Source organism: Oncorhynchus kisutch, linkage group LG20 (genome assembly GCF_002021735.2).
Source record: "Oncorhynchus kisutch isolate 150728-3 linkage group LG20, Okis_V2, whole genome shotgun sequence".
Taxonomy (NCBI): domain Eukaryota; kingdom Metazoa; phylum Chordata; class Actinopteri; order Salmoniformes; family Salmonidae; genus Oncorhynchus; species Oncorhynchus kisutch.
The window spans coordinates 42,838,427-42,862,434 of record NC_034193.2 but is presented as its reverse complement, the minus strand read 5'-3'; the positions used below and the strand labels follow the sequence as shown (position 1 = coordinate 42,862,434).

General features: G+C 42.3%; 1 protein-coding gene across 2 annotated transcripts in view; it reads right to left on the bottom strand.

Annotated features, from left to right (window-relative positions):
* LOC109865733 (rho GDP-dissociation inhibitor 1) overlaps nucleotides 1–24,008 on the bottom strand; it is a 33,322-nt gene continuing 9,314 nt past the window's right edge. For both annotated transcript variants that reach the window (XM_020454137.2, XM_031799200.1), the window contains 5 exons: nucleotides 17,625–17,816; nucleotides 5,610–5,693; nucleotides 4,834–4,910; nucleotides 3,828–3,891; nucleotides 1–2,515 (listed from right to left, as the gene is read on the bottom strand). In XM_020454137.2, coding sequence (XP_020309726.2) covers nucleotides 2,316–2,515; nucleotides 3,828–3,891; nucleotides 4,834–4,910; nucleotides 5,610–5,693; nucleotides 17,625–17,814 — 615 coding nt within the window. In that variant the 5' untranslated portion in view covers nucleotides 17,815–17,816 and the 3' untranslated portion in view covers nucleotides 1–2,315. The remainder of the gene's footprint in view (nucleotides 2,516–3,827; nucleotides 3,892–4,833; nucleotides 4,911–5,609; nucleotides 5,694–17,624; nucleotides 17,817–24,008) is intronic.

The window sequence follows — 24,008 nt, the reverse complement described above, 5'->3', positions numbered from 1 at the left end:
CCAAGTTGAGCAACATCTTTATTGTCCATGAAGAGCAATCACAAATGATCAAATATGCATACAACCCCACCAGCATGCCAGCATCGAAACTGTACAATGTGTGAAGGAATGTATGGAAAAGCACAATATCTGAAACACTTTTACATCCATATGCTTAGGGTACAGTACATGTCAATTCCCCTTTCTGATCCAAAATCCCTCCCTCTTAACATACTCAAACAGTATCACACATTTTCTGCTAGCACATCCTACCTACTCTGTGCAAACTTGACCGTTCTTCCATCAACGTCTCTTTTCGTCAATAGGTCATTGGGCAAAGGCTGGGGCCTGACTGTGGAGGTGTACATCTTAACCCTACCAGCTCCTGTTCCTAATGAGAGCTGAAACACCATCAATGTCTCCAGCAGCAGACGGTGAGTCATTCTCTACTCCTGTGCCTTCTCTGGTACTTGTCATCACCTTTGACCTCCGACAGCAGGCCCTAAGGTTTATAACAACATGTGAGTGAGGTGGGGAGGAGGGAAATCTGACTGGGGATTGATGTACATTAAGGCAAAAAAAAAAAAATAATAATGTCTCTTTTTCACGCGACCAAAGTCAACGATAAGGCCTCATGGCTAAGGATGAACAATAATGATAATAACAATAATGATGAAGTGGCTTGCTGGGGTGGGCAAGGAAAAAAAATGAAAAATTGGTCAATTCTAGGTGGTGTATTCTATTCTCATTCTAACTACCATGTTAACTTGTGTTTACTAGTGGAGGTTGAGTTCAGGGCGGGAGCAGCATGTGTGTAAAGACGACAGGGAGAATCTCAACTAGCAAAGAGATTAAGATGGTGGAACAGTTGATAGTACAATATGCCCTTGAGTGAGTCTACCTGATGGCAAGCACCACATGAAATACACAACATACAGCCCAAGGCATGCACCATCTGTTAGTGCACTACCATGACAACTGCACAAGAGTAGTGAACTGATTATTGGTGAGTGAAACTGATTATTTTGATCTTTCGGTTTGAGGCAGCACTGGGGCTTACGGCCTTTTTATTTTATTTTTTACAATGTCATTATCTTTCACTTCCTTTGCCCTAGCCTCTGCTGAATCCTAAACTACTGGATGTTCCTGTTTTCAGGGGAAATGGACTTCTGCTTTTGGACATTAACAAGGCGACACGCCACCTTAACTCCTCCTCCACATACAACAGAAAACTAGCAGGATGCAGACCTCATAGGGCAAGAGTTGAATACCCCTTATGTAGGGGGGGGGGGGATCTAGTTTCAGGTGTAATTACTTAAAAAAATAATTATACACCTGCTACATTAGGTTACCTTGGCCCCAATCCCCATGTAAGAGGAAAGGGTTAAACATTTAAGGGGGGGGGGGGGGTAGGAGGAGCTGAAGTAAAGCATCTCATTATTTCACTGTAGGTTTAAAAAGACATGCTCCAGAAATGTTTAACCCCTACATTAAGCCCCACTTGGTCAAGCCCCTTAGTAATTTGAGTTTCATCCCCTCACCATTTGAGTGACGGCTAACAAGACGCACACACAGTAGAACGAGAGCAATGTCATGGTGCACATATTTGTGACATGCGATTTTCAGAGACCACTTTTGGCTCGTGGGTGCTACTTTCATAACTACTGGCAAAAAAATACAAGAGTACAGGAGAATATCTTTAACAAGGCAGGTCTTGGTAAAATATATATATAAAAAATAAACTAGCAAGGAGGCAGGCAAAGGAATGCTAAAAGGGGTAAGGAAATGATGTCGGGGAAGGATTGACCATAAAAGCTGATTAATATCAACAGTGACATGAACAAAACCACAGTATACTATTATTCATACAATTAGATAAAACTTAAAGGCCCAATACCAGGTTGGAATAATATTGTGAAAATTATGATAATGCCCTTTCAGTGTTGGAGCTGTTTGAAAAGACTGCCTTGGTAAATTAGTTAATAAACCAATAAAGAATCGTTCCAAACCTCTCTGCCAATAACAGCTAGTTTTCCCTTCCCCACTGAGGCCCCTCCCAGTCAGTCCTAACCAAATTCTTGGCAGGTTGAGGGCATTGAATCAATGATGGTGGATTTTGTGCAACCAATGAAAGCAGAGGGATGGACGGACAGAGGGGGGCGTTGCGTCTGCTTGCTGCTACTAATGCAGACGGATAAATGGGGGAAAAAGAGAGGGATGGAAGGGTCGGAATGAAGATTGAAGGCATGAGGATGGAATGAAGTAGAAGAAAATAAACTCATGGTGAAATGGGGACATGGTTGTGGGGCTTGGTTTTGGTTTTGAAGGCCTCTTTCTTAATCTTTCCAGTCTTTCTTGATGTTGAGGTTCCACTCCCAAGAAAGGTGGTTGTGCTTATCGTCGTCGGTGAACTTGGACTTGATGTTGTAGGTGCCGCGGGCCAGCATGCCTTTAGGAGCCTCCTCCAGCGGGGTCAGGAAGTCGTACTCGTTCGGCCTTGGCCCATAGCTCCCCACCATGTAGTCCGACTTGTCAACTACAGAGACCGAGAGAAAAGAAGGGCTGTTTGAATCACCAGGGAGGACAAGAAATACAGGGTGGTGTTCATCAGGCAATAAACAGAAAACAATGAAACGGTGTAACTACTTGGAGAAAATACTTGCTCGCTGCGAAGAAAGTTATCAATAAACAGGACTAATGAAAAACACAACTGATGATTGTTTTACTCCAATTTATAGAATTTGTTGTACTTGTATCCCTTTTTCTCCCCAATTTTGTGACATCCAATTGGTAGTTACAGCCTTGTCCCATCGCTGCAACTCCCCTACGGACTCGGGAGAGGCGAAGGACGAGAGCCACGAGACCTCCGAAACACGACCCTGCCAAGCCGCACTGCTTCTTGACACACGGCTCGCTTAATCCAGAAGTCAGCCGCACCAATGTGCCCGGAGGAAACATCGTTCAGCTGGGTACTGAAGTCAGCTTGCAGGCATCCAGTCCCCAGCAAGGAGTCGCTAGAGCGTAACGGGACAAGGAAATCTCGCTCGGCCAAACCCTTCCCTAACCCGGAAGACACTGGGATTGAACCCGGGTCTGTAGTGACGCCTCAAGCAGTGCCGTAGACCGCTGCACCACTCAGGAGGCCTGCTCCAATTTATTTTGATCAATCGATTTCTCAATAAGCCTCACAAACACGACTCACTAATAAAGCAATTGACACAACAGGCTGTTTTGTGCCTCGACTTGCATCCAGTTTCAAACAAACATTTCACACCCTGCCACTCTGCCTTTCTCTTCTGCTCAGTAAAATGTGAGATGAATCTCAATAATATCCCTATTGACACTGAAAAATAGAGGCTGAAAAACAGACTCGACAACCTTTTCATCCGGTTTCAAACAATATCTCAATTTCAGACCCTGGCCCTTCTGCCAGTTTCTCTTGGCAGATTTAAAAGGGAAGGCAGTGTGTGGGCTGGGGCGGTCTGTCAACAATAAACAATGGTAGTCTCTACAGGCCTTAAGTGTTTACAGCTCTTCACTGAACTAATTCATTTAAAATGATTCCCTTACTGTCTAAAGCAACGGTGTTGATGTGGCATCATGCCACTTCTCTCTTCAATTCTGTTAGGACCAACATTTGGAAACGATGACAATGTATCACCTAGTACATTCCCTTAACAGGGAAATCTGTAGAAACTGATGGTAGTGGGAAACTTCAACGTTGATGTCAACATTCGCTTCAGTCTAGGGCACAATTTCCCACATTTACTATGGGAGGAAGGCTTGTGCAGTTGAGATGGAGGTCAGGAGGGAACAAACAAGAGGGATAGGAAGCAGCAAGCACTCACTTCTCACTCCTTTCCTGTGGGTCTGCTGGACATACTTGAGTCCCGAGACAATCTCCTTGTTCACCTGCAGAGATAGAGGCATCGTTAGCGGCATGGAAAATCAATCTAGCTTATCGCAAGCTCATCTGACAGAAAGAGGCCATTTAAAAGACCTAGTGAACCATGAAATCTGAAAAATACAATACCTACCGGTAAGCCAAGTTCATTATTGGAACAATCTGAGTGTTTGATTTTTAGTCGGGGGGAAAGAAAAGTGTAGCCACCACCTTTTTAGGGAAAGGGAAAAGAGGGATACCTAGTTGTACAACTGAATGCATTTTCTGCATTTACCTTATGTGGTCTTCATACAAACAGCTTTCATTCACGTAAAGTGAACGACAGATTCTCTTTTGTTATATTTCAGGTAAATTCAATTGTTTTGTGCAATATCTTACATGTTATACAGGTAACTGCCAAAAATAATGGAAACACTTGGGAATGAGAGGTAAAGTATATTGAAAGCAGGTGCTTCCACACAGGTGTGGCTCCTGGGCTCATTAAGAAATTAACATCCCATCATGCATAAAAATGCTGGGCAGGCCATTATTTTGGCTACCATGGCTATGCCCCTATAGGATGACAATGCCCCCATCCACAGGCCACGAGTGGTCACTGAATGGTTTGATGAGCATTAAAATGATGTAAACCATAAGCCATGGCAGTCTCAGTCACCAGATCTCAAACCAATTGAACACTTATGGGAGATTCTGGCACAGCGCCTGACAGCGGTAACCCTCCAACAAAACATCAAAATATGGAATTTCTCGTGGAAGAATGGTGTCGCATCCCTCCAATAGAGTTCCAGTCACTTGTAGAATCTATGCCAAGGTGCATTGAAGCTGTTCTGACTCGTGGTGTCCCAACACCCTATTAAGACACTATGTTGGGGTTTCCTTTATTTTGGCAGTTACCTGTACATTTAAATGTCAGCGAGGACCACTGCAAAACATCTGAACAGTGCTCTCACTTTGAAGCTGATCTTTATTCTGTACTCCACTCCCTCCTTCAGGATAAAGGACTGCTTCTTAAAGGCCTCCAGATCTCCTGTTAGAAAAACAATGAGGGAATAAAACAAGGTTTCTCCAACTCTCTCTCACACACACACACACTAACTAGGGCATGCAGCAGGGGACTGCCGTCCACAGGGCCCCAGTGTGGAGTGTGAGAGCAGGGTGTCTAACAGCCATGTGGAGTCCTAGGCAGCTCTGACACCTCAGCAGGGGTCATTATCTCAGCCCAGCAGTGGCACTGCCTCATTAGCACACTTAATCAGGGGTTTTAATAGTGTCTTCTAGCAGTGCTGCAACACTCTCCTTTAACATCTAGCAGTGGAACAGACTGGGGAAACCGAAGCAATACAGTAATATCTTTATTCCCCCCACGATGAATGCTTCGAAACAGTTTTTACCCCAGAATTTGCAATAAGTGCTGTACATGGAAAGACCATGACGTAAGGCTTTGAAATGTTCAAAAGACACCTAATTAATTCCTATTCACCGTTTCCAGCATGTTACTTCTGACACGAGTGGCTGTCCTCGGGAAAAGTCACTACAAGTACATACACGAGTGTGATGCACACACTTTTACTGGCACTGGCCTGCCTCGTTCAGGGTGACTCAGGGCTAACAGATCAGTTTGTCAATGCCAGTTACACTCGGAACCATTTCCCCCATGTTTTGAGATGCTCGTACGATAAGATGTCCATTTCTGGGAATTACGGTAAACAAAAGTACTACAGCTCACCTTGCAGGTCAAGGGTCAGTGGGTTCGGGGCAGTCTCACACATCAGTGTCAACCGTGTCACCTGGACGTTGGGAACGCTGGGATCTGCAACAAGACCAGACAAAGAACATGCAAATGGCTCAAGGTAACTGACCCACAGAAACCTTGACACAATTACACCCTAGTTACTTGCTGATATGTAATGTTTGGTTTCAGACCTTTAAACTTTATAGGTCATTTGGTGTGAAAATACGTCAGAAAACGTATTTTATATTCTAACATTAAGCACAAAGACATTACTTAAATGTATTTTTACATAATTCTGCATTTGTGTCTAAATGACAACCAAACTGAATACATCCAAGTAGGGATATCTGTGAAGTTATGGCCCTTACCTAGGCCTCCATTTAAACATTAAAAGTTGTAATCAATTGTACAGACAAATACTTTTTAGATGCAACATTTAGGAATGAGGACTGCATGTATACTACCAGTAACAACCAGCTGTCCAACAGGCTGCCCAGATGAGAGCTGAAATCAGGACAGCTATCCATTAGTTGGAAGGGCCCCAACATGAAAAAAACATTTGTTTATTTTGAGATAGCTAGTACCCATGGACTGTTTCTATAGCATTCTCCCAAAGCTAAACAGTATTTTTATTTTTTAAATTTCACCTTTAAATAACCAGGTAGGCCAGATGAGAAAAAGTTCTCATTTACAACTGCGACCTGGCCAAGATAAAGCAAAGCAGTGTGACGACAAAAACAGAGTTAAACAAACGTACAGTTATTAACACAATAGAAAAATCTATGTACAGTGTGCGCAAATGCAGAAGAGTATGGAATAAATAGCAATACATAGGCAATAGAGACAAAATAATTACAATTTAGCATTAACACTGGAGTGATAGATGTGCAGATGATGTGCAAGTAGAGATACTGAGGTGCAAAAAGATAAATAACAATATGGGGATGAGGTAGTTGGGTGGGCTATTTACAGATGGGCTGTGTACAGGTACAGTGATCGGTAAGCTGCTCTGACAGTTAATGCTTAAAGTTAGAGGAAGATAAGTCACCAGCTTCAGGAATTTTTGCAATTCGTTCCAGTCATTGGCAGCAGAGAACTGGAAGGAAAGGCGGCCAAAGGAGGTGTTTGGCTTTGGGGGTGACCAGTGAAATATACCTGCTGGAGCGCGTACTACGGGTGGGTGCTGAGTGAGCTGGTGACCAGTGAGCTGAGATAAGGCGGGGCTTTACCTAGCAAAGACTTACAGATGACCCGGATCCAGTGGGTTTGGCGACGAATAGGTAGCGAGGGCCAGCCAACGAGAGCATACAGGTCGCAATGGTGGGTAGTATATGGGGCTTTGGTGACAAAACAGATGGCACTGTGATAGCAAATTGCATGTAGTCTGAGTAGTGTTGTTGGAGGCTATTTTGTAAATGACGTCACCAAAGTCTAGGATCGGTAGGATAGTCAGTTTTACGAGGGTGTTTGGCAGCATGAGTGAAGGATGCTTTATTGCAAAATAGGAAGCCAATTCTAGATTTAATGGAATGTGAGTCTGGAAGGAGAGTTTACAGTCTAACCAGACACCTAGGTATTTGTAGTTGTCCACATAGTCCAAATCCGAACCGTCCAGAGTAGTGATGCTAGTCAGGCGGGTGCGGGCAGCCATCGGTTGAAGAGCATGCATTTAGTTTTACTTGCATTTAAAAGCAGTTGGAAGCCATGGCAGGAGTGTTGTATGGCATTGAAGCTCGTCTGGAGGTTTGTTTAATTTCTTGACGCACCCATCCAGTTAGCGGGATCATTTTCATCAACACCCGCTGAATTGCAGCACACCAAATTCAAATAAAATTACTAAAAATATGACATTTTCATGAAATCACAAGTGCAATACAGCTTAGCTGGTTGTTAATCCACCTGGCGTGTCAGATTTCAAAATAGCTTTTCGGCGAAAGCATAACAAGTGTTAATGTAAGAACATCTCTCTCAGTAGACAAAATATTAAACACCTAGCAGCCAAGTAGATTGGTCACTAAAGTCAGAAAAGCAATAGATTAAATCGCTTACCTTTGATGATCTTCGGATGTTTGCACTCACGAGACTCCCAGTTACACAATAACTCTTCCTTTTGATCCATAAAGATGATTTTTTATATCCAAAATATCTCCATTTGTTTGGAGCGTTATGTTCAGAAATACACAGGCTCGAAGGCGGTCACGACATCGCAGATGAAAATTGCAAATAGTATCCGTAATGTCCACAGAAACATGTCTAACGTTTTTGTAATCAATCCTCAGGTTGTTTAAAAAATATATAATCGATAATATATAAACCGGGACTGTCGCTTTTTCAATAGGAGAGGGAGAGACAATGGCTGCCCCACACTGTTGCACAAGCAAAACTCTGCAAAAACCCAGTTATCTTTCTAGATAATAGAATTGTAACTAAGTAAATTTACTCTGTTTTATTATATCTGATTAACAATATGAGTTCATAAGAAGGGATCGTGTGACACGGAGTAATTAAAGTTAATGAACACCATTCCAATTAGGAAGAAACGAATGGGTTGGAGACTGTAAACACATAAGGTCGTTAGCCTATAGTTGACCCTACAGAAACTTGGCTCTGGGGTTTTTAGATAAGACAGTGAGTGCATTCCTAGTTTTGTTAATTAGAACTGTCAGCTCAGTGGTGATCAATAATGTTGAGGGGTCAAAAGTTAGTAAGTTAGAATGAACTTCTCACCTCACTTTGTCCCGGTCGAGAGGGGATTCTGTTAAAGCAATGAAATGATGTCATGATCTGTATATAAACTGTTGCTCGTGGTTAAGTGTCAGCGCGCTCCGAGAATAAATTCTGTTACCTATTATTGAAAGACTGGTCTGCGTCTATTTTATGCAAACAAGAATATTATAAATTCTCATAAAATAGATTAAGGGTTTTCAATCAATGAAAACACATTGGCATAGTTAAATTACAGTAACAATTGGTCGTTCGAGTGGATTCCACAAACTTGCCTCTTGCCTTTGCCTCTATGCCGGAGCTACAAATACAGACAACTGTAAAATGGGTCTATTTGCGGAGAATCTCAGTCAGTTCCATAGCGTTGGTGGTATAGTGGTGGGCGTAGCAGTCTTACAAACTGCAGTCCAGAGTTTGGTTCCCAGCCGAGGCGTTAACTAAAAAAAATAAATCAGAGTTTTTGGTTGTAATTAAACTAATTGTTTTGCAGAGAAAGTTATAGTCACTAGTATTGGTATAAGATATAAACTGAATGTTTTAAATAGTTTATTTGGTACAAATTGAAAGACTAATTCATTCAACTTAAAGTAATAACGAAGCGAATTTTGATGCAAGACTATGTCTGTTCACTAAATGATCTGTTTGAATAATGTATTGGGAATAGAGTCACTAAATGATCTTTTTGAATAATGTATTGGGAAGAGTCGTAATTAAAATGCTAAATCAAAGACGAGACAGTTACTTAAATCAAATGAATTCTAAATAATAACGAGGAGACAATTACGATAGATGTGTCCATCGAAATGTTTTTATAAAATTAGCGAATTTAGAGATGTTGGTTGATGTTGTAAATTATAATTCAAGATTGAACAGATGTGATAAATTAGGTTTGGTTTATCGAACCCGTACTACTGTTGCTGCAGACAGCCAACAATTATTTACAATTCATTGAAAGTCGTTGCGGATTGGGTCGAGGTTGAGCGCTTGTTGATGATATCACTCGCAAGGCACTTTTGTCGCCTCGGAAATGATGTCGTGACTGGGGGTAACGGAGAAAATTGTTTGTGTCATTTATAAGGAAAATGCGTGCATTATTGTTTTGAATCACTTTTCAGAAGTTGATAAACTTTTCCAAATACATTTAGATGCTAAAAACTAGCAGCTGATTCGCTAGGTGGGCATCATTGATTTGTGGCGTTTATTTGGACTGTATTAGGCTATGAGAAAGGGAGATTGAATGTCTGAATCGTAAAACATTGTGATAATGGATTCTGATGGTTATTGATTCCTGGTTTGATTGTTTATGTAACACCAGTGAATTTGGGCACTGTTTCCATTATGTGGAACAATGTTAGGGTATTAATGTTGAAAAGCAACCTCTATAGTAAAAAACAATTGCATATGTTTTGGGAAGTTAGCTAGGTTGAATTTGGTTATTTGAGCTTTTCCCCTGATACGTAGACATCTGTAACAGGGGCAAGTTGGGATTTTTCTTGAGGAACATGCAGATGGTGTTTTGTTTAATTGAGATGTAAACGTGAGTCTTGAGTAATTTTGTCATCTGAAGCATTATAGTAGTGAGTTTTTGTATAGTTAGTTTTTTGCTGATAAAAGTGGTTTGTTTATTTGGTTACTGATGATTGTTTATTCTTGGAGTTGATTTAACTTAATTAAGCATTTGTTCTGGTGTGTTTAAGTAGGATTCTTTATACCGGAATGGATGGAAGATATCTTAAATATGTGAGTTGAAGGAGCCATGGGAAAATACGTTTAAATTTTTATTAAATATCTGGGATTAAATTACGGATTGCTTACACTGAGAAATGTAAGACATTTGCGGCAGAGGGAAAAAGTAATACATTGGATAATAATGTTATCAGGTTAATTGTATCTAAGGGAAGCATGTTCATTTAAGTAAACATATACATTGACGTTGTTTAAAACTTATGATTAATGATTTGAGTTAAAGGGGAATTATCATTAGGTTTAGTTTATAGTTCACTTTTGAGTTTCTGAATCGAAGTAGCATAGTGAATGCTAGTTAGGCATGTTGTGTTCTTCTGGGAAAATTGATGTTTAGGTGTCTCACTTTTAGATGTTTCCTGGGATTATAATCTTGGGGAGTGGGTGAGAGAGGCCATAAACGACCAAATTGAAAAAGGCCTGGAAGTTTTGATTATTCATTAAGGTTCGCAAATATATACACATAAAACATTTGTTAGGACTATTTGTTTTAGTGCAAAGGTATTTTAAAGAGGCACGCTCACACATGGAACTGTATGAGTTTTTATTTTCTGAGTTTTAATTACACAAGTGAATTATTTTTTATTTTAAGGATAAAGGGTTCTTTAAAATGTCTAATGTTGTATGGAACATGACTATAAATGTGTGGTATGACCTATTGACCGTATCATGGCTATCTTTTGGGGTCTGATCAGCCTCAGGGGAGAGCCATTTGTATAATGAATTTGTGGTCATTTGGGTCACTAGTTTTAAGGTAAATTAATTATAATGGAGTTTTAGTTTGGGGTTATAATTATTGTTTGAACCGCAAATGAGAAAGTGGTTCAAGATTCTGTTTTACAACATTAGCTGTGAAGTTTTTGAATTGGCTATTATTGATTTGGTATTACAACAGAGAAAAAAAATCCTATTTATCATTGAAAATAAATAGGGGGAGATAAGATTCATTGAGGTTTGGATAGGAGATATATTAAGCCAATAGGGCAGGGAATTACATAGAAAAATAAGTTTCAGTTCTTAGGGGTGATAAATTACTGTAGTTAAGGTATTCCGCACTTTGCAACATATATTAAATTCATGTTATTGTCAGATAGAATACTGAGGGTCCCTGAAGGAAAGAGCTTGTTAGTGTAGGAAGGATTTTGATATGGTTAGCATTTGTTTTGAATTTGTTTGACTAAGAGGTTTTTTAAATAGTACTACATTTAACAGGAATATAGGACATCTGTGATGATTTAGAATTATTGTTAGGATAAAGATAGATTGATTAAGGAAATGTAAGGACTTTAGAGATTGCCACTCAGATATGTTTTTTCTAAAACCAATGATTTTAGATTAAGCTTCTCACTGTTTGACTTTGTGGTATTTGAGAGATGAGAGAAAAGGGTTACGGTTTAAAAATCAGTAAATATATATATTTAAGAAAATATATAAGTAGCACAGATACTTCTTAAAGTAGATAAGACACTTGACAGAGAATTGGTACAGGATTGACATGAATGGACGCCCAAGGGAGAATTGGACATGTGGAAAATGAAAGGGGCGCTCCTACATGATGATGTCAGACATAAGGATAATTGACTAATCTTACCTAAGTCATTGTTTAGAGTAGGCAAGGTTGTTACCTGGGCAGAGCCAGGTAACAAAGGGGGGATGGGTAAATTGTGTTCTAGGATAGGATGTAACTACTGGATAATAAACTATTTACAAAAAAGAAGCTAACAAGTAGGTATAGAAGTTCAAGATAGAACAAATGAGAAACTGTTTGTTAACCAAACCTGTATGTCCAAGATTTTATGCACTACAGGTGAAGTCACTCAATCCAGTCCCTGAGGCCTGTTGGGGGGGGGACCATACCAAGGACTCTTGGTGACAGCTAGCTGAAAGAACTACCTGGATTCATATCACACTGCGGGAGGGTAAGACACACTGACACTGTCGAACAATAAACAGAGTTCGAGAGGAGAACTGGAATTAACAGAATTCTGGGGGCCATCTCTCGAATGAAGATTACCTTACCTGTCCTTCCATCATTGTTCTTGTTCATCGAAGTGAAAATGTGTCTGACTCTTGCTAACGATGTGTTTTCTGGAAGAGGGTGGGGCTTTATAGGTGAGCTGTCCATCCTAAGCTGTATGGTTGGGAGACCTTATTCCTGACCATATTCCTACACCATGAACCCGAGAAGGCCAGAGGGTAATATTGACATAGTTAAACAAGGAGCAATTTGTATTAACGAAGCATAAGAGATCACTTGATCTGGATAAACAGGAAGTGAGAGTAGGATAGGGAAGGATGTCTCAGTGGAGTTCTATGTAGACCAAGTGACTCCTTGGCAGTTCAGGACTAAGAGTAGCTATTATGGAAGACATCTATGCAAGTCTGTAGTTCATGGAAACAGTTATAGCTCACATCATGTGAGAGACAACATAAATCTACATCCCCAGCATGGAAGGAGATGGAGTGTAGTGAAAGTAAGGGTTTCAGTTGATAACCTAGTGCATTCCAGGTAGTAAAAGTTAGAGCAGCTGATTGCTCTATAGTCAGCCGAATACAAGCAGAGCCCCTGACAAAGCAGATGCGGACTGTGGAGTTGTCCAGAGCCAAGAGCCGGTGTGGATAGTTCAGAAGTGGAATTATTCACCTAAGGGAACAGCCTGTATGGTAAAGCTATTCATGGAAGAAGGAAAGCCAGATAATAAGTTGTATGGATTTGCACTATTTATATCCACATGTTCCTCTGAAATCTGAGCTTCCTCCTTTCACAGAGGCAAAGGGAGTATAGTACTTCTGGGAAATATGTGGGGCAAAATCCGTATTGAATAGGACAGTTAATGTTACTTCTGATGCGACCAATGAGTGATTTGGCAGGCTGGTTGAGATCTGGGGATTTCAGTAAGATAAGGAGGCCCAGGGCTCACATCTGGTGGTTGTGTGGGAGAATGACGTGACGGCCAAGTATTACTGGCTAATTGGACAGGGGTATGTGTACTGGTAAATTTGAGAATGCTTTTCACAATCATTCAACACCATGACATGATGTTGACTAAAAGGGAGAAAAGAAGAACTCCGTCTGGGTCTTTTGATGATAGGGTCTGTATTAATAACATTGTGGTTCCACGGGGGGCCAGATGAGATAAAAGCTATAAATTAGAACCTGGCAGGATTACAGTCAAGTATTTTTGGTGGTCCACTCTCAATGAGAATGTGGATTGGATCAATTATATCTATTAAAAATCCACAGCGCTTCACCAATTATATTAGGGATGTAATGAATGACTTGGCAGAATAGAATAGTCTTGGATGTTTGCTGGCTGAAGAGGGTGGGAGTGTATGGAGGTCATTTGGACTCCAAGGATATAGTTTCGGATGGAACAGTGACCAAGGCCTTGTCTGGTTTACACACCCTAGTTCACGAGTTGGCAGTAAACTCAGGGGTGGATACTTCTCTGACTAATTGGGTTGACAGTGTGTTTGGAAGATGGAAAAATGTTATGATTACTGTGTTATGGGCTACCTTCACCTGTGTGACTGTTAGTTTTGTGTGGATGTGGTTGATTGCGTGTATGAAAGTTATCATTTCCAGCACTCTGGAGAAATTGATGACACTTCAGATGGTGATATATGGACCAATCCTAATCTCTGACCAGTGGAATAAAAAAAACATGGCTTGGATGTAATAGAAGAATCCGGATCCTTTCGCTCGCGAGGAGACCATATTTGATGTTTAGGAAATGTATTTGTTTTCTTGTTTCAAGGTATAGACTGTTTTTTCACGAAGATTAACATAAAATCCTGATAAGTAGAATTAAGATTCTGATGTAGGTTAAAACAGTCACGGGCGTTGATCGTGTGTACATACGTGTATTGGTTTGTCTTATTCCTAGGACATCATATAAGTTTCCTTTTAGTGTTTAATGATGGTATGAATTGTTGGGATTATTATGAATAAACAATATCCCCATTTTAAATAGAATTGTAACTAAGTAAATTTACTCTGTTTTATTATATCTGATTAACAATATGAGTTCATAAGAAGGGATTGTGTGACACGGAGTAATTAAAGTTAATGAACACCATTCCAACTAGGAAGAAACAAATGGGTTGGGGACTGTGTAAACACACAAGGTCGTTAGCCTATGGTTGACCCTACAGAAACTTAGCTTTTTTTTTTTTGTTGATAACTAGGAATGCACTCACTGTCTTTTCTGTTAATTAGAACGGTCAGCTCAGTGGTGATCGATAATGTTGAGGGGTCAAAAGTTAGTAAGTTAGAATGAACTTCACCTCACTTTATCCCGGTCGAGAGGGGATTCTGTTAAAGCAATGAAATTACGTCATGATCTGTATATAAACTGTTGCTTGTGGTTAAGTGTCAGCGCGCTCAGAGAATAAATTCTGTTACCTATTATTGAAAGACTGGTCTGCGTCTATTTTATGCAAACAAGAATATTATAAATTCTCATAAAATAGATTAAGGGTTTTCAATTAATGAAAGCACATTGGCATAGTTAAATTACAGTAACATTGATATATACAGAGACAAGAGTTGGCCTGAGAATTGAACCCTGTGGCACCCCCATAGAGACTGCCAGAGGTACAGACAACAGGCCCTCCGATTTGACACACTGAACTCTGAGAAGTAGTTGGTTAACCAGGCTAGGCAGTCATTTGAGAAACCAAGAGTATGGAGTCTGCCAATAAGAATGTTGTGATTGACAGAGTCGAAAGCCTTGGCCAGGTCGATGAAGGCTACACAGTTGTCTTTTATCGATGGTGGTTATGATATTGTTTAGGACCTTGAGCGTGGCTGAGGTGCACCCATGACCAGCTCGGAAACCAGAGAAGGTACGGTGGGATTTGAAATGGTCGGTGATCTGTTTGTTAACTTGGCTTTCGAAGATTTTAGAAAGGCAGGGAAGGATGGATAACGGTCTATAAAAGTTTGGGTCTAGATGGTCTCCCCCGTTGAAGAGGTGGATGACCGCGGCAGCTTTCCAATCTTTGGGGCTCTCAGACGATACGAAAGGGATTGCAACAATTTCGGCAGATAATTTTAGAAAGAGAGGGTCCAGATTGTCTAGCCCAGCTGATTTGTAGGGATCCAGATTTTGCACCTCTTTCAGAACATCAGCTGTCTGGATTTGGGTGAAGGAGAAGCGGAGGGGGGCATGGGCAAGTTGCTGCAGGGGATGCAGAGCTGTTGGCCAGGGTAGGGGTAGCCAGGTGGAAAGCAATGCCAGCAATGCCGTAGAAAGATGCTTATTGAAATTCTCAATGAACCTGGATTTATCGGTGGTGACAGTGTTTCCTAGCCTCAGTGCAGTGGGCTGCTGGGAAGAGGTGCTCTTATTCTCCGTGGACTTTAGTGTCCCAAAAGTTTTGGGAATTAGTGCTACATGATGCAAATTTCTGTTTGAAAAAGCTAGCCTTAGCTTTCCTAATTGACTGTGTATATTGGTTCCTGACTTCTGTGAAAAGTTGCATATTGCGGGGGCTATTCGATGCTAATGCAGAACACCACAGGATGTTTTTGTGCTGGTCAAGGCCAGTCAAGTCTGGGGTGAACCAAGGGCTATATCTATTCTTAGTTCTACATTCTTTTGGGAATGGGGCATGCTTATTTAAGATGGTGAGGAAAGCACTTTTGAAGAGCTACCAGGCATCCTCTACTGACGGGATGAGGTCAATATCCTTCCAGGATACCTGGGCCAGGTCGATTAGAAAGGCCTGCTCGCAGAAGTGTTTTAGGGAGCATTTGACAGTGATGAGGCGTGGTCGTTTGACCGTGGACCCATTACGGAGGCAGGCAATGAGGCAGTGATCGCTGAGATCCTGGTTGAAGTCAGCAGAGCTGTATTTAGAGGGCAAGTTGGTCAGGATGATATCCAAGAGGGTGCCCATGGTTACAGATTAAGGATTGTACCTGGTAGGTTCCTTGATAATTTGTGTGAGATTGAGGGCACCTAGCTTAGATTGTAGGACGGCCGGGGTGTTAAGTATATCCCAGTTTAGAACACCTAACAGTACGAACTCTGATGATAGATGGGGGAGGACAATAAATTCACATATGGTGTCCAGGGCACAGCTGGGGGCTGAGGGGGGTCTATAACAAGCCGCAACGGTGAGAGACTTGTTTCTGGAAATTTAGATTTTTTTAAAAGTAGAAGCTCAAATTGTTAGGGCACATACCTGGATAGTATGACAGAACTCTGCAGGCGAACTTCGCCACCTTTGGCAGTTCTAGCTTGTCAGAAAATGTTGTCGTTGGGGATGAAAAATTCTGGATTTTTGGTGGCGTTCCTAAGCCAGGATTCAGACACGGCTAGGACATCAGGGTTGACGGAGTGTGCTAAAGCAGTGAATAAAACAAACTTAGGGAGGAGGCTTCTGATGTTAACATGCATGAAACCAAGGCTTTTACGGTTACAGAAGTCAACAAATGAGCGCGCCTGTAGAATAGGAGTGGTGCTGGGGGCTGCAGGGCCTGGGTTATCCTCTACATCACCAGAGGAACAGAGGAGGAGTAGGATAAAGGTACGGCTAAAGGCTATAAGAACTGGTCCTCTAGTGCGTTCAGAACAGAGAGTAAAAGGAGCAGATTTCTGGGCGCGGAAGAAAAGATTCAAGGCATAATGTACAGACAAGTGTATGATAGGATGTGAGTTAGGGAGCAATGGGTGAGGACGGGAGCCGTTCAGTTGTCGCTACTTCAGTAAGCAAGCTGGAAACATGGCGATTCAGACAGCTAGCGGGTCGGGGCTAGCAGATGGGCCTTCAGCGACGTCGCAATGGAAGAGCCTGTTGAAACCACTTCGGACGAATACGTCGGCAGACCAGTCATGATGGATCGGCGGGACTCCGTGTCGGCAGTAAAGGGTCCAGGCCATATGGAAAAAGAGGTATTGTAGCTCAATAATTAGCTGGTGGACCTCTTTGGCTAGTTGGGAGATGGGCCTAGTTCGAGGCTAGCTCAAGGCTAACTGGTGCTTGCTTTGGGACAGAGACATTAGCCAGGCGTAGCCACTCTGATTGCAGCTAGCTAGCTGCGATGATCCTGTGTAAAGGTTCAGAGCTTGCGGTAGGAATTAGAAGATGTGGTAGAGAAAAAGCAGTTTGATATGCTCTGGGTTGATATCGTGCTGTGCAGACTGGCAGGTATTGACCGAGCTGAGGCTGGCTGGTGTCCGAATTAACGGTGAAGACCGCTAGCAGTGGCTAACTGACTAGTAGCTAGTTAGCTGGCTAGCTTCTGAATGGGGTTCCGGTTCTAAAGTATAAAAACAGCAGATCCGTACCACATTGGGTGAGGCGGGTTGCAGGAGAGTATACTCAGTCCGTAGATGGAAAGTGAGGTTAAAATATGAAATATATACGAGAAGAAAAAAAGAAAATTACAAATACTATATTTACACAGGACAGGACACACGACCGACTGCTACGCCATCTTGGATATGACACGTAAAGATACTAAGCAGGCGGCAGGCAGACACGTATACAAACACACATATTGAGGGAGAAATTACAAACACACACACTCACCAGCGACAGCAGCAGCGCCGGCTCCTAGCAGAACCTCCTTGTACTTCCGGAGGCTCTCGTCATCCTGATCCAGCTCCTGGATTTCCTGCAGGGTCTTTTGGGCCGGGGGCTTGTAGTTGACCGTCTCACCTACGTCGTTCTCTGCAGCGATGGCTGCTAGCTGCTCCGGAGTCAAATCGTCCTCAGCCATGTCTGTGGAGAGAAAGAGAAGTGACAGAGAGAGGGTGGGGAAGAGGAAGAAGAGCGAGAGGAATGTTTACAACCAAGATAGGCAAATAAAAATAGTTCCACTAATCGCTACTCCTCCCATGTGGCTTCATCTTAGAGGATGTAGTATATTCTGCTCAAATAAAAGGAAGACGACATCTCATCAATTAGTATGAAATGCTGCTATGACATCACATAAGGCAACAAACAAGGAACTAAAACGCAGGAAGGTTCCCAGATCAGAAGAACCAAAAAAGGTACAGAATATTTTTCTTTTTTTTCCACCACAAAAAAATTAAGTCACTACTGATGACTTATTCCTGGTTCTAATGTGAAAATTCTGGGCACACTAACAGCATCAGGCTAGTGAGAGACCATCTCCATCAAATGAGGTCATGTGTGAAAAGTCGCATGACATGGGCCACTAACACACACAACATTGAGGTCAACTGTCCCAAGATGCAAAGAAATACAACAATACATGACAAAACATTTTCCATTTTTAACTGCGTGTTCCTTCGCATTGGGAGAACCACCCGAGGGGTTGTTCTAAAAAAGGATCAATTAAACACAGTCTCTCACAACCATTGGTCTCCAGGGGCCTCGGACTTTTCAAAACAAGCTCACACCAATCTACTTACACTGACTGTCATGTGTTATACAGTAATGTTGTCTTGCTTTCATTATTTAGCAAGTAAGTTCAACTACACTGACAGATGTGGTCAAGCTTCGGTCAAAACAATGTTGACATACAGAATTGACATGCTCCTAAAATAGACCACATTCTTAAGATCATTGCAATCAATGACCATGGTCCTTAAATCTTGTTGCCCGTTTGCCCGAGATCTGTAATGGCAAACTCCTAAGGTCATTGTCATGACAAAATTTGTTTGGATCTCGGCCGACTTCCAGGCTTAATTTGTGGGGCTTTCCTCAAGTAAAATCTGAATGAAACTGTTCTTGAAATAGCTTTTCTCAAAAACGACTCAAAATTCAACACGCCCATCTCTGTCCTTTGAACTCATGCCGACATCATTTGATGCCATCTTACCAACAACTAAAACAGTTTGACAGCAAGCCTAATGGCATTCACAACAAACAAGATGGCCAATAAAATCCACTCCAGAAGGGTCATCCCCATCCAGGGGTTATAATTGGAATGAGAGGCCTCTCCTCAATATACTTGAGTCATGACAACTGGAGACTTACAAAAGCAGGAAGAGCTGTATTTATGCCAAGAAGGGTCCAACATTCCCAATAAGGCTTTCTCTCCCACAATAGCCTGATCATGAATCCTCTGTCTGTGTCTGCTACTGCAGAAACAGCACTTGGGAATGGAAAAAAATAAAAAAAATAAGTTATTTTCCACTTGATTTTGGTGATCTATCATTCTTCGCTGGAGCTTGGGGGAGTGAAAGTATTTAAATATTGGCATTTAGTCTTAAAGGTTAAAAGCACATCTGGATCCTTGTTAACCAAAGAGCGTAAAACTGTTCATAAAAAAAGAGAAAAAAATAAGAAACACTAGTAGCCTGGTGTGGAAAATGGAAAATGGAGCGGGGAGAATGAATGACAGTTTGTTTTGGAGTTTTGTATGGCGTACAGTGTATAGTACATTTTACATGGGGGATAGTAAATTAAAATAGGCTAGTGATTTTGCTTTTCGTTACTCGTCTTAGTGACTGAGGGAAAGTACATGTGGGCATCGGAATTGGGTAACATCGATGCATTCTCGATTGGCATTTTCTGTTCAAATGAATTACCATAACCCAAAAGGGACTCTCACTGGTGGACGCCCTAATTAGGTTACGCTCCGGATGCATATGGGTCCAGTAAAGAAATACTGCCGGTCAAACGTCCGGCACCACACATTCCGAACGGAAACCTTTTGCTGAATATAGAGATGTTTCTAAATGCGTTTATCTGAGCTTGTATCAAGAGTTAAGGAAGCCCACCATCAGTGTGACAGCGTAGTAGTTCCATCATAGCCCTAATGCTTAGTCAGTACCTCCCCACGGCGCATATACAAAAGACAAACAATAAGCCGTTAGAAGAGGTGAATAGGCCGGTGTTTAAAGTCTGCAATTATGATTCAGCCCTAATATGAAAGGCGTGTCATCTTATCTTGAAGGCAGCTTGGAACCTTGACAGCAAACACTACAAATAATTGGACGAATGGTAAAAAAAATGAAGCCCTTCCACGCATCTGTAACAATGATATGTGATGTTACAAACACTGCCAGTAATATAACATGTTAACTGTAGGCGATTTCACAAAAGGCTAGTTTGCCTTGGAAACAACTGTACACAAAACATCTCATTAAAAGTTGGGAGAATGGGTATCCCCTTTGGCTAGAGAAGTGTTAACACTAACAGAGAGTTGTCGAGTCTGACTCATGTCCAATTCTATAGAAAATAAAAAAACTTGAGACTTGACTTGGAGCCTCAAAACTTGAGACTGATGATTTGAAATTATCTGGCCAGGTTATCTGGCCAAAATGAGTAACATTTTGTTACTGGGACAGAAGCACCATGGATTACTCTCCACGCAGCCAGAAACAGTTTGGTTTCATGCATGTTAACATCAGAAGCCTCCTCCCTAAGTTTGTTTTATTCAATGCTTTAGCATACTCTGCCAACCCAGATGTCCTAGCCATGTCTGAATCCTGGCTTAGGAAGACCACCAAAAACCCAGAAATTTCAATCCCCAACTATAACATTTTCCGATAAGATAGAACTGCCAAAGGGGGCGGTGTTGCAATCTACAGCAGAGATAGTAAGACAGAACTTTGCAGGCTATCCAGTACTGTACCCAAACAATTCGAGCTTCTACTTTTAAAAATCCACTTTTCCAGAAACAAGTTTCTCACCATTGCCGCTGCTCTAGACCACACTCTGCCCCCAGCTGCGCCCTGGACACCATATGTGAATTGATTGCCCGCCATATTCAGAGCTTGTGCTGCTAGATGACCTAAACAGGGACATGCTTAACACCCCGGCCATCCTACAATCTAAGCTTGATGCCCTCAATCTCACACAAATTACCAATGAACCCACCAGGTACAACCCCAAATCCATAAACACGGGCACCCTCATAGATATCATCCTAACCAACTTGCCCTCCAAATACACCTCTGCTGTCTTCAACCAAAATCTCAGCGATCACTGCCTGCATCCGTAATGTGTCTGAGGTCAAACGACAACCCCTCATCACTGTCAAATGCTCCCTAAAACACTCCAGCAAGCAGGCCTTTCTAATCAATCAGGCCTGGGTATCCTGGAAGGATATTGACCCCATCCCGTCAGTAGAGGATGCCTTGTTATTCTTTAAAAAAGTGCCTTCCTCGCCATCTTAAATGTTCATGCCCCACTCAAAGATTTTTGAACCAGGAACAGATATAGCCCTTGGTTCTCTCCAGACCTGACTGCCCTTGACCAGCACAAAAACATCCTGTGGAGTTCTGCATTAGCATCGAATAGCCCCCGTGATACAAAACTTTTCAGGGAAGTTAGGAACAAATATACACAGGCAGTTTGATAAAGCTAGAAGGAAAGGCTTTCCTAACAAAAATGTGCATCCTGTAGAACAAACTCAAAAAAGTTCTGGGACACTAAAGTCCAAGGAGAATAAGTGCACCTCCTCCCAGCTACCCACTGCACCTCCTCCCACTACCCCTACCCCAATCAACAGCCCTCCACCCCCCACAGCAACTCGCCCAAGCATCCCCATTTCTCCTTCAACCAAATCCAGATAGCTGATGTTCTGAAAAGGGTGCAAAATCTGGACGCCTACAAATCAGCCAGGCTAGACAATCTGGATCCTCTCTAAAATGATCAGCCACGCTCAAGGTCCTAAACAATATCAAATCAAATTTATTTATATAGCCCTTCGTACATCAGCTGATATCTCAAAGTGCTGTACAGAAACCCAGCCTAAAACCCCAAACAGCAAGCAATGGTGTAGAAGCACGGTGGCTAGGAAAATCTCCCTAGAAAGGCCAATACCTAGGAAGAAACCTAGAGAGGAACCAGGCTATGTGGGGTGGCCAGTCCTCTTCTGGCTGTGCCGGGTGGAGATTATAACAGAACATGGCCAAGATGTTCAAATGTTCATAAATGACCAGCATGGTCGAATAATAATAAGGCAGAACAGTTGAAACTAGAGCAGCAGCACAGTCAGGTGGAAGTTGAAACTGGAGCAGCAGCATGGCCAGGTGGACTGGGGACAGCAAGGAGTCATCATGTCAGGTAGTCCTGGGGCATGGTCCTAGGGCTCAGGTCCTCCGAGAGAGAGAAAGAAAGAGAGAAGGAGAGAATTAGAGAACGCACACTTAGATTCACACAGGACACCGAATAGGACAGGAGAAGTACTCCAGATATAACAAACTGACCCCAGCCCCCCGACACATAAACTACTGCAGCATAAATACTGGAGGCTGAGACAGGAGGGGTCAGGAGACACTGTGGCCCCATCCGAGGACACCCCCGGACAGGGCCAAACAGGAAGGATATAACCCCACCCACTTTGCCAAAGCACAGCCCCCACACCACTAGAGGGATATCTTCAACCACCAACTTACCATCCTGAGACAAGGCTGAGTATAGCCCACAAAGATCTCCGCCACGGCACAACCCAAGGGGGGGGGGGGGGCGCCAACCCAGACAGGATGACCACAACAGTGAATCAACCCACTCAGGTGACGCACCCCCTCCAGGGACGGCATGAGAGAGCCCCAGCAAGCCAGTGACTCAGCCCCTGTAATAGGGTTAGAGGCAGAGAATCCCAGTGGAAACAGGGGAACCGGCCAGGCAGAGACAGCAAGGGCGGTTCGTTGCTCCAGAGCCTTTCCGTTCACCTTCCCACTCCTGGGCCAGACTACACTCAATCATATGACCCACTGAAGAGATGAGTCTTCAGTAAAGACTTAAAGGTTGAGACCGAGTTTGCGTCTCTGACATGGGTAGGCAGACCGTTCCATAAAAATGGAGCTCTATAGGAGAAAGCCCTGCCTCCAGCTGTTTGCTTAGAAATTCTAGGGACAATTAGGAGGCCTGCGTCTTGTGACCGTAGCGTACGTGTAGGTATGTACGGCAGGACCAAATCAGAGAGATAGGTAGGAGCAAGCCCATGTAATGCTTTGTAGGTTAGCAGTAAAACCTTGAAATCAGCCCTTGCTTTGACAGGAAGCCAGTGTAGAGAGGCTAGCACTGGAGTAATATGATCAAATTTTTTGGTTCTAGTCAGGATTCTAGCAGCCGTATTTAGCACTAACTGAAGTTTATTTAGTGCTTTATCCGGGTAGCCGGAAAATAGAGCATTGCAGTAGTCTAACCTAGAAGTGACAAAAGCATGGATTAATTTTTCTGCATCATTTTTGGACAGAAAGTTTCTGATTTTTGCAATGTTACGTAGATGGAAAAAAGCTGTCCTTGAAATGGTCTTGATATGTTCTTCAAAAGAGAGATCAGGGTCCAGAGTAACGCCGAGGTCCTTCACAGTTTTATTTGAGACGACTGTACAACCATTAAGATTAATTGTCAGATTCAACAGAAGATCTCTTTGTTTCTTGGGACCTAGAACAAGCATCTCTGTTTTGTCCGAGTTTAATAGTAGAAAGTTTGCAGCCATCCACTTCCTTATGTCTGAAAAACATGCTTCTAGCGAGGGCAATTTTGGGGCTTCACCATGTTTCATTGAAATGTACAGCTGTGTGTCATCCGCATAGCAGTGAAAGTTTACATTATGTTTTTGAATAACATCCCCAAGAGGTAAAATATATAGTGAAAACAATAGTGGTCCTAAAACGGAACCTTGAGGAACACCGAAATTTACAGTTGATTTGTCAGAGGACAAACCATTCACAGAGACAAACTGATATCTTTCCGACAGATAAGATCTAAACCAGGCCAGAACATGTCCGTGTAGACCAATTTGGGTTTCCAATCTCTCCAAAAGAATGTGGTGATCGATGGTATCAAAAGCAGCACTAAGGTCTAGGAGCACGAGGACAGATGCAGAGCCTCGGTCCGATGCCATTAAAATGTCATTTACCACCTTCACAAGTGCCGTCTCAGTGCTATGATGGGGTCTAAAACCAGACTGAAGCATTTCGTATACATTGTTTGTCTTCAGGAAGGCAGTGAGTTGCTGCGCAACAGCCTTCTCTAAAATTTTTG